Raw genomic sequence first — 19024 nt, forward strand, 5'->3', positions numbered from 1 at the left:
GTATAACAGAAAAATGGAAGTAAGCCATTTGCAGACTCTTAATGATAATACAGGACTGTGAAAGTCATTTTAAAAGCAACTAAAGTAAATTTTGACACCATAATAAATTATGATACCTTATACTGTTAGTATAATAACTTAAGTCAATGCAAAAATTTTACAAAACTACTTTTCAATTTAACAAAAACTATTCTGGGTAAAAATCCCTCTTCTCCTTTCTGCTTTCTTACATCATCACACTTCGCTTTCTTAGGAGTCATTTTTTAGTTAAAAGCAATGTTTTTGACATTTCACAAGAGTTCTGTGTGCTCAAAGAAAAAAATTAAAGAAATGTTGATAGAAATACTGGGCAAAAAACTTTGCAAACTCATAGGTAAGTGATACAAATGCAGCATTCTAGAGTGTTTTTGAAATTTAACTATCAGCACAGTAACAATTTAGCTATCTTTGACATGGCCTATAAATAGATGAAGATAAAAATGTTATATCTTTGTATTTCCAATGTCTACTATTTACTTTCCCTCATAAAAATTTCAGAAATAATTTAACAAAGCATAGTTTAAGACAATTTAGTTGGTATTACATCTCACTGTCATTTTGCCCTTCTGTCAAACTTTTCAGAAGGAAACAGAACACTAGAGAAACGGCAGCAAGCACTATTGTGGTTGATAAATGTGTTTTGTAAGTTTAGATTTCATATTTTGGATTTTCTTAAAGGACAGCATATCTGCATTTTAAAGTGTAATGAATATAAGTAAGTACCCACACATACATACATTTTGTTTGTGCTAAATATCATCATGCATGTATCCAGGAAAATACATTTAATTTTTTTCATTAAAATATTAATACATCATAATGAAACTAAGTGGTCTTTGTATGTAAAAAAATTTAAATAGTAATATATTAATACTAAAAGCAAAAACACTGGTAAAAATATTTTTCAAATTACTGTGAAATCAGTGAAGAAAAAGTTCAGTGACTGCTGACCCATATGAAGCTTTTAGAAATATTTGTGAAGCTCTTAAAAATATTTATATAAATGAAGATACACTTCTACAATACATAGTGCAGAATAAAAATTCTGTTAGAGGTGGCTAGATTGTATTTGGAACATTTTTCATTATTTCAACCTCAAATTTTATTACTGTAAATTTTATGATTATGATTTGAATGAATAAAGCTTTTAGCAAAACAAACAGTGCAAACAGCAAATTCCAGAATCACTGCCTTTTTAGTCATTAGGCTTTCCTGTTTTTATTTTTCTTTAATCAATAAAAATAACAACCAAAAAAGCATAGCAAGCTCCAGGGAAATTAATATTGGACATATTGAACTGTACTAAAATATGTAAAAATAGGCTCAAATACGCAACCTTAGCACAGCTCGAAAAAGTTATACAAAAATTATATGTATTAAAATGGTAGGTTTACCTAAACTCATACCAAAAAATCTGCAAAGAACAAAAATTAAGTGAAAAAATGTCTTATTTAGGCTAGCATTCAATACATACCATAGCAAACATTAAATTTAGTAGGTTCGAAGTCAAAAGAAAATCTTGGAAATACAGGTTCAGTATGAAAGTTTTAGAAATAGCTTTGGTGAAGATTTTAGTTTCTGCAGGCTCAAGTGTTTACTTTATGCACTGTAGACTGTTGTCAAGGAGGGAAAAATGAGTCCAGTGTATTTCCACAGTAAGCACAGAAAATCATATACTTAACTCTCTTTCCAGTGGATATAAGGAAGAGAAATCTATCAAGTATAGAGCTTAGGTCAATTGTATTTCCTCCATGTTAACTGCCCCAAATAACTACTCCCAAGCCAAATGTAATTATATAAAAGTAATTAATTTTCAAATGCTTCTTTTAGACACCACAAAAAAGGACACCAACATTTGAATTTATTCATTCTAATGAGCAGTTCAACAATTTGGCATGAGTCTAAAAGACTGACTAGAAGATGAAGGAAAAAACACTTGATAAAGGAGCAATAGAAAACAGCTTGAAAAGGACTACCAAATTCCATCTTTATCCTCAAACGCACTCCCTATGAGACATAGATAGATACTTCTAACAGCCTCCTGGATGTTTCCATCTAGGTATTCCACAAATATCTGAAACCTAGCTTGTCCAGAAGACTTTAATAGCTTGTTAACAAGGCTTCGCCTTCACATTCACTCCAACCAACAATTACTACTTTATTTACTGGCATCAAAATGTACCCAATCTCCCAATCTAGAAAATTTAGCCATCAACAACAACTCCTTTTTCACGTCTCACACTTCCAATTTAATCACAAAGTCAACAGATTTTTACTTCAAAAATGTTATTCAATTCCACCCCCAATTTTTATCTTCTTTTTCTTAACAATCCTATTATCTATAACTGCCCTGTAAGTGGTTAGATTCCTGAGCTCAATATCCCAGTTCATTCCTCAAATGAGTATATTTATTAAAACAAAATATGCAATGTCTCTTCCTTACCTAAGAACTTCTTTGGTCGTGCTACCTACTGCAGTGGTTCTCCAAGTGTGGTCTCCGAATCACCAACATCAGCATCACCTGGAAACTTGTTAGAAATGCAAATTCTTGGGCTCCACCCCAGAACTAAAGGATCAGAAACTCTAGGGGGTGGGGCGGAGCAATCTGTTTTAAGAAGCCCTCTTGGTGATAAATGTTGAGATCCCATTGTTTAAGTTGGTTCTGACAAATTATTTATTTATTTTTAACACAAAGGTGATTAAGATGTTCAGCAAGCATTATCATTTAACTTTCTTCTTAATTTTTGAACTATTTTGAAAACTGAATACAAATAGCATATATTAAATTGTGCTGTATCATGTGATTTGGGTTAAACATCAAAATAAAATTTGCCTGCTACTTCAGTGCACGAAATGGCACAATGTATAAAAAGGTTATGGCTCTGATCATGTTTCATGTTTGTTTTTTTAATTCAAATCAGCAAGTATATACTCAAGTAAAATTTTGCAAACAATATGTGTTTGCATGCAGTATTCAATTAGTTGCAGGCAAGGCTCAGGTGCATCTCTTTGTCCCTGCAGCTCAACAGGACAAATTAAATAGAAGGGCTTATTATGAATTTTGTGTACTTCTTGATGTCTGTGATAAAGTTATTCTAAGTTTGGGTTATAGTTACACTTTTTTCCAGTATAGGTTATGAAATAATTACCTATAAAACTAGAAATGGATCCCTAGTTAAAAGCAGGAATGTTGAATAAATGTTAACATGGATGTATTGAGACTGATTTGGCTCAAGACGTCTCAAAGTCTTACTACTAATTAGTAACAGCTGATCTTTCAGCTAACATTTGGGAGCTCTCACCAAAGCTAAAACATGATGCCAAATTTCAATGACAGTCATCTGGTCAGTAGAATTTACATTGTAGTGATAAATTTTAAATGATAAATTTTCATTGGGTTTCATACGTCAAGGTTTGCAAATAAAGATACCATCTGCTTTCCAAAAGTTTGCTTTATGTCACTTCACTTTTACGAAATATCTACACTAGTACCTGATTTTGCCAACCAAAAAAAATCCAAAGAGGAGTTTTCCCTTCTACAAAAAGAGACAAAAAGCAAAGAATAGCTTTCAGCGTTTGTTTTGCAGGGAGCCATTATTGAGGCAGTGTGCATCCCAAACCAGGAGAGCTGCACCGCCAAGTTCCCTCCCTGGTAACTACACTCTGAATCTCAGCATCAAGCCTCCAGAGCTCTGAACTGTGTCTGTGAGCATCTGTGCTTTATCTGGATTTATTTTGTGCATCATTAGCAAGATGTGTCCTAAGGTAACTGCTTCTTCACTTTACACCATTTTGGCTTACTAAAGCTTTCAGAAGAAAGCTCTACTTTTGGATATCGAGAGGAACCTGTAATGATACAGTCTTTGACAGGTTCCATAATTTTGAAAAAAAGTGTGCCTGAAGTTATTGTAAATCTAGGAATTAAAATAAAATGTGCTCAGAACAAAGTCACCATATTACCCATTAACAACAACAGCATATATGATTGGAGACAAATCTTATTAAATACTGCATGACAGTGTAACAAATATGTTAAATTAGTAAACTTATCAAAAAACTGAAATAAATATTTGCACATGTCTAAAAATGCAGAGAATACAATATTATTCATCACATATGCTTGATTAATTCAAATACTGAAATTATATAAAATCTTTCCAATTTAATGGCATTAGAATATGAATGTGGCAGATCTCTCCATTTACTTTTGTAGAAGTTTCTCAAATAGGTCAATTCAAGGATGCTAAAACAACACACAATGGACAAGACAATTTTAACGTCTACATCAGATTTTTACACATCATCAACTAAACTGTAAGAATTGTTGAGACAACTCTATTAAGGGAAGCAGGTAAAATTTTTAAAATCTCAGGAGTGGTAGCTCCTATAAAAGCTGTTGTCAGCTTTCATTAGGTAGCAACCTTTCACTAATAAGGACTGGATATTAAGATACTTCAAAATAACTTTGCCTCATCACATACAGACTATCATTTAAATTGATGGATTTTTCTCCTTTTTTTTTTCTGAAGTTAGCTGTAATGTTACAGATAGAAAATTTCAAAATTCATTTTTTTCACACCAAACTTAGGTAGGTGTCCTGAAGCAAGGTATAAATATTTCAAAAGAAACAAATACTTTATTCATTAAAAATCCCTTTTATAAATCTTTCAAATGTAAATAATAGGCACACTAATATGATTATATAGCTTTGTAACAAGTTGAAAAACTCAAACTGACAAAACAGTCACAAACGTTACCGAGCTTATAAATGCAGATAAAGTATCAGTAATGAAACTGATCCTTACAGTTAAGAGTCATCATCCAAGTAAATTAAATTAAGCTGTTCTGAAATTTTAAGAGATCAGTGCAAAAATATGAGCATTTAAAAATGTTGTCAATGAATATCTTAGAATATTATAAGATACATTATTTTTGCAGTGAACAATGAAAAAATGAACTGATGGATGAATCAATTCTATCACTTCCCTCCAAAAGGATTTATTCAATTGGGACTTAATTTGATTCATTTTGAGGGAAAAAATCTTACTATTTCTCTAAAGTCTGAATCAATTTATTTTAAGAGTATCCTGAGAAGGCAAAATAAGTTTAAAAAAAAACATTATCATTTGCCACTAATCTGTATGAACCAGAATTTCCTAGGGACAATGCAATAAAAATAAAATTCAGAAATAAAGTGGATGCTGAGGCTGATATTAAATAACAATTTTCAAGTATAACCGCTAATTTTAATTTCTCACTTAATCGACTTAATTTGAAAAACGATGCATATTTGAAATTCCAGGATAAGTGTATACTTATAAAATGCTACTTTTACTTGTTAGAGTTTTGTAAAATGTGGTATTTTTGTTTTAAAAGGTTTTCTACAAATTAGAAAATTTGAAATCTACTAATAACATTTCAAACTAGATAAATCCAAACTACAGATCATGGCATAATCTAGCTAGCCCTAACTAGCGTTTAGTTTATTTTCTCACAAGTAACACTTCTTTCCTTCAGCAATACTAAATGCTATGTATTCCTAGGACATACATGGTGTTATACCTTTATATACGCACTTACCCTGACAGAAATGCCCATATCTCGCTTCTAGAAATTTTTTACTTTAATACCCAGAAAAAATGTTGCTTCTCTCTGTGAAGCCATCTGAGAGACTCAGGACAGAATTACCCACTTTTTCTTCTCTACTCTTATTTATTTTTTAACATCTTTATTGGAGTATAATTGCTTTACAGTGGGGTGTTAGTTTCTGCTTTATAACAAAGTGAATCAGTTATACATATACATATGTCCCCATATCTCTTCCCTCTTGCATCTCCCTCCCTCCCACCCCTCTAGGTGGTCGCAAAGCACCGAGCTGATCTCCCTGTGCTATGCGGCTGCTTCCTACTAGCTATCTATTTTACGTTTGGTAGTGTATATATGTCCATGCCACTCTCTCACTTTCTCCCAGCTTACACTTCCCCCTCCCCGTATCCTCAAGTCCATTCTCTATAGGTAAGTATCTTTATTCCCATCTTGCCCCTAGGTCCTTCTGACCAATTTTTTTTTCTTTTTAGATTCCATATATATGTGTTAGCATACAGTATTTGTTTTTCTCTTTCTGACTTACTTCACTCTGTATGACAGTCTCAAGGTCCATCCACCTCACTACAAATAATTCAGTTTTGTTCCTTTTTATGGCTGAGTAATATTCCATTGTATATATGTGCCACACCTTCTTTATCCATTCATCTGTTGATGGACACTTAGGTTGCTTCCATGTCCTGGCTATTGCAAATAGAGCTGCAATGAACATTGTGGTACATGATTCTTTTTGAATTATGGTTTTCTCAGGGTATATGCCCAGTAGTGGGATTGCTGGGTCGTATGGTAGTTCTATTTTTAGTTTCTTAAGGAACCTCCATACTGTTTTCCATAGTGGCTGTATCAATTTACAATCCCACCAACAGTGCAAGAGGGTTCCCTTTTCTCCACACCCTCTCCAGCATTTATTGTTTGTAGATTTTTTTATGGTGGCCATTCTGACTGGTGTGTTATCTCATTGTAGTTTTTTTTTTTTTCAGTACACAGGCCTCTCACTGTTGTGGCCTCTCCCGTTGCAGAGCACAGGCTCCGACACACAGGCTCAGCGGCCGTGGCTCACGGGCCCAGCCACTCCGTGGCATGTGGGATCCTCCCAGACTGGGGCATGAATCCACGTCCCCTGCATCAGCAGGTGGACCCCCAACCACTGCACCACCAGGGAAGCCCCTCATTGTAGTTTTGATATGCATTTCTCTAATGATTAATGATGTTGAGTATTCTTTCATGTGTTTGTTGGCAATCTGTATATCTTCTTTGGAGAAATGTCTATTGAGGTCTTCTGCCCATTTTTGGATTGGGTTGCTTGTTTTTTTTGATACTGAGCTGCATCTATTCTTATTATATCCTTATCACAAATTATATTCATCTATTTAAATATATCATCTCCCTAATTGTCAGCAAATCCTTTGAATGCAGAATCCAAGTTACATTCCTTCTTGGGTCCTTTTCCCCCCTGTTCTTAATATAGACCCTAAGTTGTGATACATGTATAAACAGTAAAAATACCAGGCAAGTAAAAAAAAACAGAAGGAAACAAAGTGTGAATATTAACTGGTTAAGTTTAGTACCTAAAAATTAACCTTTGAAAATGAATAGAATGGCACTGTCCTCTAGCTATTGTACTCAAAGTGAGGTCTGCAAACTATTTACCAGTCTGTGATGAGATAAATATAAAAATTAAGATTGAGCATTTAGAAACTTTTATAGGAATCTGACAGTAAGTTTTATGTCTGCTGAATCTTTTTGGATCTTTTAAATTTCATTTTTCTAATAATTCATTTTTATTGTATTTTTATAATGTCTAAGTGATAGACTGAATATTGAAAAAAACCCAACAAAATACAGATAGATTGGGAAGCAGTGTATGAAACTAGGGAAATAGAAAGATGAGTAAGATCTTGACTCTTTTTCAATGGGAATTTAATTTAGAAGGAAGAATATGATATACACATAAAATTTTATAATGTGTATCAATATAACTATCAGTATTTCTTAAAGTTCATGTTATCATCTTTGATACTTTAAAACATATTTGTTAATGGAGTTGTAAGCATACCTGGAAATACTAATGTATAACTAGTATTTCTTTCTAAATGATGTTTTAGTAAGAAAGCAGCCATAGACAATATATAAACACATGAGCATGGCTTTATTCCAGTAAAATTTTACTTTAAAACCTGGCAGCAGGTTTTTGGATTTGGCCCAAGGACTGTAACTTGCTGATCCCTGTTCTACATCATAGATATAACTCTAAAATGCAGTCATAAAGAACATATCACATACCTGATGCTCAAAAACTGTCATTTTTCTTTGCATTTATCAACAGCTTTAAAAACTTTAAAGACTGAGAGATTTACCAACATTCAGTCTTAGAGAAGGTAAGACACTATTTTTCAAGAAAAATCACAGTAAGTATATTGAAAAATACTTTGTGGCTTGTCTTTAATGGCATATGTCTAGGAAAGTTATAAGCCTTTCATACCATTATTAGATAGCAACACTCGCATAGGCTATAGAAAACAAAAAGACAGATTTATCTCCAGTAGTTGCCACTACCACTGCAACTAGTAGTGTATATGCAAAACTCCCACAACCCCTTTAAAATGAACCACAAACTTGGCCCAGATAGTCATAATATCACAAACAAAACTAACCACGATTCACAGTATGATGCTTTTTGTTCAACTCACATCTAGTGAGGGACTTCAAAATGTAGAGCACTTGTTTGCATTAACAAGCCTGGATCGTAGATTTATTTCATCTTTGGGGTTCAAAATTGGCCTTCCCCAGGATGTGATAATTCCTTACCTTCAAGGGGTGAGACACAAAGCTCATCAGAGCTCTAAAACTTAAGTCAAATTCTAGACTTCCTTTTTCACCTAAGTTCTAGCCTCCCCAGTGAAATATATAGTTCTATGGACAATTCTCTTGCTCATTCTAGAACTCTTTTCCCCAGAACATAAGAGGAACTGCTAAAGGTTTAATATAAGTTTCCAAGGAAGTCTCTTACGTTAGATTTCAAATGTCTTAATGTACATGTTCTTTTCACTTTATACTAAATCCCTGTGAAAAGTCTCCGAAGACTCCAAAACTACCTTTATGCAGATGACTCAAAAATCTCTATTTCATAATCCTCTATAAGGTATCAAGTGGTTTAGTACTGATTCTCAAAATATTATCACTGGATGGTAAGTAGCCCTCAAGAGTGGGAATAGTGGGAATCAAGAAAAAGGAGAGTCTAAGAAGAATGTAAATGGGCTCTCTTGTGGGGATCCACATTGAAACAATAATGAGAAGGCAGTATATAATACTGTTCTGGGAATGAGAGGGAAGCACCCCTAGAAAAGGGCTAGGGACACATTTAGATGTCCACTGAGACCTAAAACTTGAGATGTAAAATACTGTCATCACAATGTCTAAATACTCTTTCCTTTCTCCTTCTTTTCATTCTTTCAATGATTCTTCAGATTTCCTAGACTTAAAACCCTAAAGTTACCCCGTCACTATTTTTTTTTTTTTTTTCGGTACGCGGGCCTCTCACTGTTGTGGCCTCTCCTGTTGCGGAGCACGGGCTCTGGACGCGCAGGCTCAGCGGCCATGGCTCACGGGCCCAGCCGCTCCACGCCTGTGGGATCTTCCCAGACCGGGGCACGAACCCGTGTCCCCTGCATCGGCAGGCGGACTCTCAACCACTGCGCCACCAGGAAAGCCCCGTCACTTTTCATTTTGCTTGAAAATTCAATCAGTCACAAATTATTGGTAATTATTTTTAGATTTTTCTTATACCATTGCCACTCACTATCCTCCCATAGAGAACAGGCTGAGGCTGCCTATTTTTCTTGTTGAGACTCTTCAAATCTTCTAATACATTTCTGCTAGAAGTCCTCCCCCAATACTAATTTTACTTCTCAAATGTATGTGTATAAAATACAGTCTTCTTAATAAGACAGTTTAACTATTGTCTAGTAATAATAAAATACTTTAAACAGTTAAAAATGGGCAAATGCTTTACAGTAGTAAAGATAGAATTTAAATAATATATAAATAATAAAAAGATTATTTATAGAGAAAGTTAAAATAAATGTAAAACAAATCCAAGAAAGAGGCAAATCCTATAAGGAGAACTTAAATTATCCATTTAAGGGCAGAGAAGGAAAACCAAAAACTAGAAGGATCATGCTTACTGCAGTAACTGATGGCAGCCGCTGTTATTACCGAAGCCCAGGATAAAACATAAACGTCATCATGAAACTCTACTCACATAAGTTAAGGGAAAAATCAAGCTTAGGCCTAAAGAGAGGGAAACATCAGCAGCAATTTTTTTTTTTTTTTTTAAGTGACTTGGAAGTTGCCTAGATAGTGTTCTATAGAGTGAATTTCTAACTGGCTTACTTACCTAGGCAAGAATGTTACCACTTACGACGTATCGGTCATTCTACCACTGGAGGGAGCCTGGTCACATATCCTTTGATGTGACTTTTACTCTAAAAACTTCCTGGTCTCCTCTGGGAATGAATCAGAACCTCTACCAAGAATATAAATTCGTTTAACATAATGTGATGGTTTTCAAGCTTTTTGCCTGTTTCTTTTAGTTTTTCTTTTCTTTTTGTTTTGTTTCATACTCACTAATGAAAATTTACAGCATCTCTATAGTCAAATCAGGGTCAAAGAAATGAACCCGGAGGTCACATGTGTTGGTATAGATCTATACTTAGAAAAAAATCATAAAGAAAACAATTGCTAAATCAAGAACAGAGAAGGGCTCTGATGCAAATACCTACCAAAGCAGGTATCAAGGTCACAAGGTACATGAAAAACAGCAAACAGTAGGTTCAAAATAGAAGCTGAAGATAGCTTTTAGGATTAATGCTGAGAAGGATATTACTGATGCAATAGAAAAATATAAGCAAAGGATAGAGTACTGTAACTGTGATTTTACTGTTCTTTTCAAATTCAGAATTTACAGTTTCCATTGACTACTCATGAAGTTGAAGTGACATAAGAAGGATTTACTATCTAAACAAAACACAACTGAAATTTTAAAAAAAGATCTAAACATTGGCCAAAAAATAAGAATTAAAAAGCAGTTCAACTCAAGAAGGTATGTGAAGAATAAGTCCATTAAAAATAATTATTATTCTCTATTTTGTTTCAAGAACTGTGAGAAATGGTATATAATACTTTACTGAATATCTCAGCAACCCTACAGGACTGACATTATTATACCCATATTACATGAGAAAGCTTGAGGCTAAAAAATGGTTAAGTAATTTGCCTAAGATAACATATCTATCAAGAGTAAATATTGTATGAGAGGTCTGATTCTAAAATGGTATTACCACCATGCTATTTGCATGTCAGTGAGACTGAGTAATGCCTACCTTACATTTTTGTACTATGAAAGGTAATAATTAAGGCTATTTGTCCTAGATGTCTGCTTTAGAAAATATCTCCAAGAATTATGTAATATAGCGTTGTGTTACTAAACACTCCTGTATTACCATGTTTCCAAAATTAAAATTTGTTTAATTCACACATCAATAAGCATAAAGAAGAAAGTCTCAACTGATTTATAATTTAAACAAATATGATAGAGTCCAAATTCAAAGGAATTTATCTTTTAAAATACGTTAAAAAAGAGAAAACCTTTTCCCTTTTCTTCCGCAAACTACTGGTAGACAAAGACAGGGAAATGTCAGCTTATGCCTGTGCAATTCCTTTAAAATGTGTTCCCTTGCTGACTAGCATCATACACTCCACAAACCATATCTAGGCAGTCATAAAATGCCCGAATCATGGAAATAATACTTATTAAAGCTAGAAAGCGTTGGGGGTGGATTAAATGCTATACAACAAATTAACTTTGTATTTTCTTCTTTACTATTATAACAAGAGTTCAGGGAGCTTGGATGCATATAAAGCAACATAAAGTTAAATCTTTCCTTCTCGGCAAGGAAATAAAGCTTCAGTATGTATATGCATGATGAGAAAAAATGAAGAGAAGTAACGTAGAATTCTATGTGTGGGGTCAGAGCTGTTTTGTCGTGTCACAGGTCAGTGAGGGTCTGAAGTATCTATGTGAAGAAACAAACTGGAAATAAGTTCCCATATTACTAATGCTTCCCAATGACAACTTAATGTTTTTTCTTGGATTTTTTTTTGAAAAGCCACAATTAAAGTACATCATATACGCAACTTGAGGCTACTTCAGCACAGCAGAGGCGAATAATAGAAACACTCTTTTACTTACAACAGAGATTATAGAAACTACTAGATTTACAGCAGATCTTCAGAGGTTTCCTAATAGAAGTTGATCCAGAATCCTCATGTTGAACTACAAGTAACATCTAGGCAGGGCCATGTATTAGCAACCAAAGCACACATGCCTAGGATAAAAGCACACCATGAGATAATGTGTGTGTATAAGAACCCTCTTGCTTAATTAAAAAATCCAATTATATGACCACTTGGACTCTATTCCATATTCTTCAGAGACTATTAAGTATTTTGAGGAACGATGAAAAAAGCATTGTGAATTGTTGCTAATAATGTAAATAGATTGTGAGAAAAAAGGCAAGTGACAGAAAAAAAAAAAACATAAAAGAGGAGATCCAGGGAAGCATAAGACATACAGTTATGTTTACCAGCAGCTACAGATCTTAGTTGATGCAATATGCAAAACATTATAAAATTAAAAATGTCTATCAGTGGAGAAGGTAAAAGGAAATGTTTATTAAACAATCATATGATACTTTCTCTTATTCTACTTTATTCCACTTCTAAGGAATTAATATTGCTCTAATTTTTCCCATCATCAGATTAATATTAGGTAAAATAAAGTAAGTAAAGAGCAAACAAGACAAATCTATTTCTATAATAAAATTCTGAAAGTATAGCACTTATTATGTACTTAAGCACATAATAGATCTACCACATACTAATTTTTCTGTTATATATTTTCAACAGTAAAATAATGAGACCTGAGAAGAAGTGAAAGTAAGGGAGTGAAGGAAGCAAATGCATCTAGCTGAAAATTTCTCAATATAAAATTATGATAAATAAGATCTGGTTGAAAAACAATGCAGCATTTAAAAATTGTTCTGTAAAAATAACCATATCACCTTCTCTAAGTTATTCCTATGACACCAACTTAACATTTTTGGATTTGACATATAGAGTCACAAAATGAAAAGTTAGGCATTTAACAACATCTTTACACTAGCTATTTTCAAATTTTACACATCTTTTAATAGAAGAGTTAGCCCTCTGTATTTGTTGGCATAAGCTATTTTATACAATGAAACCCTATTTAATTAATCTGTGTTGACTCAGAACTCTGCAAATAAGTATTAATTTTCATAGATACTGCCTAGTGCCAATACCCCCCCATTAAATGTTACATAATTTGCTCATTTTGCAAGGATTAGTAATGTGAACTAAAACAACTAAAAAATATTACCAAAATAAAATAACTTCTACTCTAGGAGAAGAGACCATGGTAAATGCAGCACATTAATTTTTGTACTCTGCATTATTAACTCTGTAAAGGTCATTTTTAAAACTTTATTTTTCTTAGTATCTTTGAAACAGGTGGTAAATGCAATTTTAAGTATTGATTACTGGCTTCTGAGGAGCAACCATGAATTGCCCATTTCCAATAACTACAGTAATGAGCTTTTGATAAATCACTGAAGTAAATGAAAATAAAATCTGTCTTTATTTTATTAGATTCTGGTTTTCTGTCAAACCAGTCTAGGAAAATAAAAATATTTACAGTGGTAACATTACAGAAAGTCATTTCACAAAAGTATAAACAAACCCATAGGACTACAGGACTTCCTATGTGCTATGTTAAAAATAATCTGTATAGTCTAATAATGTAACCTTATATATGGAATACCAAAACAATGAATCTTTTTAATGCCATAAATATGTGCACTTAATACTATGGTGACCAAAACAATTTAAGGATAAAGAAAATATAAGCAGCTTTTGCAAGAATATTTATTATCCATACTACACCTGTTTCAGAATTATTTAAAGAGACTCTGGCTTCAAAGAGCAATTAATCAAAGACCCATTGTCCTAAATTTGTTATTAAACGGAAACTCGGTGTTCAGTTGACCTAAACCGTACTGTATAGCAACGCCTAACCAAGTTATTACTATTTAAATGGACTGGAAACAAAACCTCTGCTCTCTACTTGGATTACATACTGATCAATTTTATGACCTTATTGTGAGTATATATCTACATAACCTTGGCTAAAAAACCATTTTAAAATCATCGTCTCTATATACAGTTAAACATTAATTTCATGTATAGCCAAAACTGTTCAGGATCATCTTGACAACACATAAATTGTTTTTCCTTTGTCACATGTATAATTTTTACAATTATTAGGCCAATCAGTACGAATCAGATGACTTCTTTACAAATGAAGTTTTTTTCCGCATTACTGAAATAGCACTGACTCTCCAACTAATACAGAAGCAGTGTGACTACCCGTGCTGCACGTAGTACCGGTTTCTCTCTTTAACGCTCAGACCGACGTTTAATCAATGTCCTTCTTCAGGAGGCTGCCAACTTTAACAACAGAATAAGCGGTATAATATCAAGACACAATGGCGAGTACTCGCCCCGTATTCTGAATCACGGCAGATGTACGAGGCCACTTCCTTCACAGATTTTTGACAGTTTCTGAATCACAGCCCCAAACGGCTAAGCTGGTGGCTGTCCGTGGTGCTGAAACGCACTCTTTTTCTGCCCCCTCACTGAAAAAACTGTCACCCCCATCCCATTTTGAGAGGATAAAAAGACTTCTAAATGTAGATGTTCGAAAAAGGAACTGTTAAGTTTCTGCGCAGAGACCGCTAACTAGTGTGTGTGCGGGGAGAGGCGGCGGGGCGAGCAGGCTGGAAACCCCTGAGGGCATCTCCCCTTCGACGCCGGGAGACCCAGGACTGCGGGACTGCGGCAAAGATCAAAAGCGCCGCGTCCCGCGCGGGAGCCGCGGGAGGGAACGGCGCCCTCGCGAGGGCAGCCCTCGGCCGGGGCCAGGCGGGCGAGGCCGGCGAGGGGCGCCGAGGCCGGGGACGACGGCGACTCTCCCCGCCAAAGCGCGAGCCCCGGGGTGCTTTTGTTTTTGGGGTCTGAGGGGCGGGAGGGGTGGACGAAGGGGAGCCCCCACCGACATTCATTTGCACAGGTGGGACAACAAAAGACCCTGCCGCCCGGGCGGGCAGGGGCGGCTGAGCCAGAGCGGCCGCGGTGCCTGGCCGTGGGCTCGACCCCCCCTCCTCACCGTCCCGGCCACTCTTACCGTCCCGGTCGCACAGCTGAATGGCCTCCAGGCTGAGGTTTTTGATCACCTCCTCACAGGGGCTGGTGGGGCTGCTAAGGGCATGATCCAGGCGCGGTACCTCCATTTTTCCAACCCCCTTCTCACGTCTGCCTGCTTCGTATCCAGGCTCTCTCCGCGGACCGTGTGAGAGAGAAGGGCGGGAAAGGGAAAAGGAGTGGCGGAGGAAGGGAGGAGGCCTGGGACGCGGCACCGAGGGGCCGAGGCGACGGCAGTGGCGGGAGCTCCACTGAGCGTGCGGCTCTGAGAGGCCGAGACAGACCCGGCGCGAGGGCGGGAGGCGGCGCGCTCCCGGCGGGGAGAGAACGCGGCGCGCGGGGAACGTGAGGGAGAAGGCACGGGGCGCGCACGCGCGCGGGAGGACGCGCCCACCTGCTGGCGCGCGGCGCTCCCTGCCCCCCAACCCCTCGGCCTTCCGTGCGTACGCGGCCCGGGGGCCCTCGCGCCTCGGCGCCAGCAACCCGGCGCGTGAGGCGTCGGATGGCTGAGCGCGCCGGAAAGGCGGGCGTCGCGGGGCGTGGCGGAGGCGCTCGCCTGTCCCTCTCTGCTGGTGAGGGCGGTTCGGCGTTTCTTCCCTCCTCACAGTGTTAGTCGGAACCAGGTTGGCACTGCGGCGTCTGCACGAGGAGGTGAGAGTGAGCAGTTTGTTTGTTTATCAAGGATTGGAAGAATGAGGGTCCAGACCCTTTTATATAGGGTTTTGGAGCCAGCGGGCTGCCTTCGCCCCCTCAAGGTCCCGGGCTACTCGCAGCCCAGACTTAACGTGTTCCGCCAGCCATTCCTCAGAAACAGCTGCGTCTGTGTGAGAAATGAGCGGATTAACTGAGGAGTGGCATGGTTTATGGACAGGATTTTGGTCGTCCCGAAGGAGGGGCAAACAGGGGAATTCAGACCTGCCAGGAAAGTGAGGGAATGAGGAGATGCCCGCCAGCCTGCTGGAAAGGCAGCAGACGTGCTTCGGGGGCCCCAGCTCCCCACCCCAAACTTCTCAGTCTAGCTTCATTCATTCATCCATTTACTCACCCAACAAATAAGTAATAAGCGCTTACTCTGTGCCAGGCTTTGTTCCGGGCGCCAGTGAAGGTGGAAGAGACGGTGCCCTCAAGGATATGGAAGGAACCTTGTCCACGTGGAAAATGTGCTTCCTTAAGTTACCCTAAACTTGTCTGCCCATTTTTTTTAAATGTCACTTAAGATTTAGCAATAAATCACTCAGTGGAGGTGCAAATGATTTTTAAAAAGAAAACAGAGGTCACAGCCTGTTGATCTCTGTTGCCATTTGCATCTTTGGAATAGTTTTTAACTTCGTAGCTATCTGGGGATCAAAAGTAGTGCCCTCTCCCCTTTTGAGTGTGGATTCCTATTTGAAATTAAAGTTTCTTTTCACTGATTTCCCAACTTCAAACCTAAATGTTAACTAGTAGAGTAACAATTTACATAAGGATTGCTGTATGCTACCCTTTCTAGTCACATCCATTTAGCCATGACAGGACTAAATCTAGTTAATTGAAGCCTAATAAAACAGATGAACCAGCTTAGGGTAAAACAAGCCTGTGAGACAATTTGGCACGACTGCAAGTTGTTAAAAAATCTGTGGAAGATAACTGGGTCTCTTAAAGGGAAACGTCCTCATTATGAACTTAGGTATTAACGAAGATGGATCTCCTTCGTGTAGTTTGAGAGAACTTTTGTGTCAAGTGAGGAGTGTCCCCAAGGAGACGATACATTTTTACTTGTCAAGAAATATGACAAGATGGGGCTTATTAGTGAATTTCCTGTGTTCCAAAGACGAACACAGTTTCAACTAGAAATTGATATTGTCAGCCCAACCACAGTGGGTTCATCTTTCAGAGTGGTGATAAATTTACAAAGCTTAAAAGGAACTGTGTAAGATAGATTACCAATTTATTGATGTACAGATGAGACATATAATTCATGCATATAATTAAAATTATAACTTATACAGATATTTAGGAAGCACCTGCTGTGTCCAAGGACAATACACAATACACTAGATGTTGGAAATTTTGAGTTCATATCTATGAGCAAAGATAGACATTGAAAAAGTAAAATGATGAGTGTAATGGGGAAGAGGAAGTATGGGAGCTTGGGGAAGTGCACACAGGGACCCCACCATAGTTTGGTTAGTTAGGAAAGCCTCTAAAAGGATTTTATGTTAAAGGAACGGGAAATATGTGAAAGGCTTTAAAAAGGAAATTACCATGATCAGATTTTTTTACCGTTACACAGAAAATTTGTGTAATGAGAAAGGGGGTAATGTTTTGAGAAATAGTAATGTGATTTTCTGGGCATAAGACCTCTTCAATCCCAAGCACCTTTCTGCTGAGGATTTAGATTATTACATAAGAAAATGAAAACTCTTTTCTTCTCATACCTAAGTTGCAGTGGGAGGAATTGTAATCCCCATACACTTACATCATTTAATTGTTAGCTTGAGGTACCCACTATTACAGTCAAGATCCTACCAATCATTCAAGCTTGAACTCAAATGGTACATTCTCTGTAAAGATTATTCCCACTGCCAAAAATCTTTTTGTTTTATTTACATGGGGCTTTATATTTACCTACAGACATAGTCACACTATGATTTATAAGTTATTATTATACATGAAAAATCAGGCTCAAATTTGAAAAGGATCTTAAATATATCCTAATTCAATCCCTTATCCAGTGTTGAAGCCCTTGACAAGAAGTTGTTTACCTTTGAATAAATGGTAAATTAAAATTCTAATGAAGTAATCTAAAGTCTTACTCATTCTGAGCCCAAACATGCCTACTGTAAGGTCAGTACAAAGGCCTTAATTTTCCCCTCTGTCGGTCATACACAATAATGATAATCCTGCTTCCTTCTGCTCACATATATTCAATTCTCTGGGTAAATGCTGCTAGTTCTTTCAAACATTTCTGATATCACATTGCTTTGAGTTCCTCTCTCACTCTGGACACTGTCCTCTGGATAGCTCTAATTTTTGTAAGAGTTCATAGGTGAACACACTAGGGATAGAAATATAATAATATATAATACAAATATTATAAATTATATTACAAATATATGTAGGGGAATACACAGTAGTCTATCACTGTCTTTGCTCTATATGCCAGACGTCTTGTAACACAGCCCAGGAACACATTAGCTTTTCTGACAGTGTTATCACTCTGCTTACACATCCTGAGCTTACAGTCACATAAAACCTATCCTTCTTCCCTGAACATTTCTTAATTCCCCCCTTGACATTGTAAGTTTTGAGTACATATTATAGTATTTGCATAGAGAAGATACTCAGTACAGTTTGCTAAATTATTTGATTGAAGTTCATTCAGTATTTTTAATGTGTTTAATATTGTTGCAACTAGCCTAGGATTTTCTCAAACCCAAAGAAGAAGTAGGTTACAAAAGTCCTTTAGGTAAGTTTTTAAGTGCAGAGGTCATGTTTATAGGACCCACAGCTGTAGGCACAACCCAGTTTTTTATTATTAGGCAGAAGGCAAAGCGTGAGAACCAAAACCATAGGTAGAAGCAAACTCCAAAAAATGCATAGTAAATGAAGGAGTGTTTTTTCTTTATCTCATAACATTACCGTAAGTTTTCCTAAGCTCTTATTATAAATGGTAGCATGAAAGAAAACTCATGATTGATAGAGACAAACTTGAAAGCAACTCAGATACTCTAAATTCTTTGATTTGATTCAAGTTGAGTAGAGTCTGGACTTGTGAAGATCAAATGAGATAATGCATATGAAAGTGTTGTGTGAGGCACTTCAGAAAGTTAGGATGTTGTTATTACTGGGCACTAAGAATGCCATTAAGAAAAGATTTCTGGGCTTCCCTGGTGGCGCAGTGGTTGGGAGTCCGCCTGCCGATGCAGGGGACACGGGTTCGTGTCCTGGTCCGGGAAGATCCCACATGCCGCGGATGCGGCTGGGCCCATGAGCCATGGCCGCTGAGCCTGCGCATCCGGAGCCTGTGCTTCGCAATGGGAGAGGCCACAACAGTGAGAGG

General features: G+C 36.9%; 1 protein-coding gene across 1 annotated transcript in view; it reads right to left on the reverse strand.

Annotated features, from left to right (window-relative positions):
* Positions 1–15271, reverse strand: part of PHYHIPL (phytanoyl-CoA 2-hydroxylase interacting protein like) — a 99270-nt gene extending 83999 nt beyond the window's left edge. Inside the window, exon 1 of the mRNA XM_024765241.1 lies at positions 14966–15271. Within this exon, the coding sequence (XP_024621009.1) occupies positions 14966–15071 (106 nt within the window). The 5' untranslated portion in view covers positions 15072–15271. The remainder of the gene's footprint in view (positions 1–14965) is intronic.
* Between the last annotated feature and the right edge of the window lie 3753 nt (positions 15272–19024).

This window comes from Neophocaena asiaeorientalis, unplaced genomic scaffold (genome assembly GCF_003031525.2).
Source record: "Neophocaena asiaeorientalis asiaeorientalis breed wild unplaced genomic scaffold, Neophocaena_asiaeorientalis_V1.1 scaffold183, whole genome shotgun sequence".
NCBI classification, from domain to species: Eukaryota; Metazoa; Chordata; class Mammalia; order Artiodactyla; family Phocoenidae; genus Neophocaena; species Neophocaena asiaeorientalis.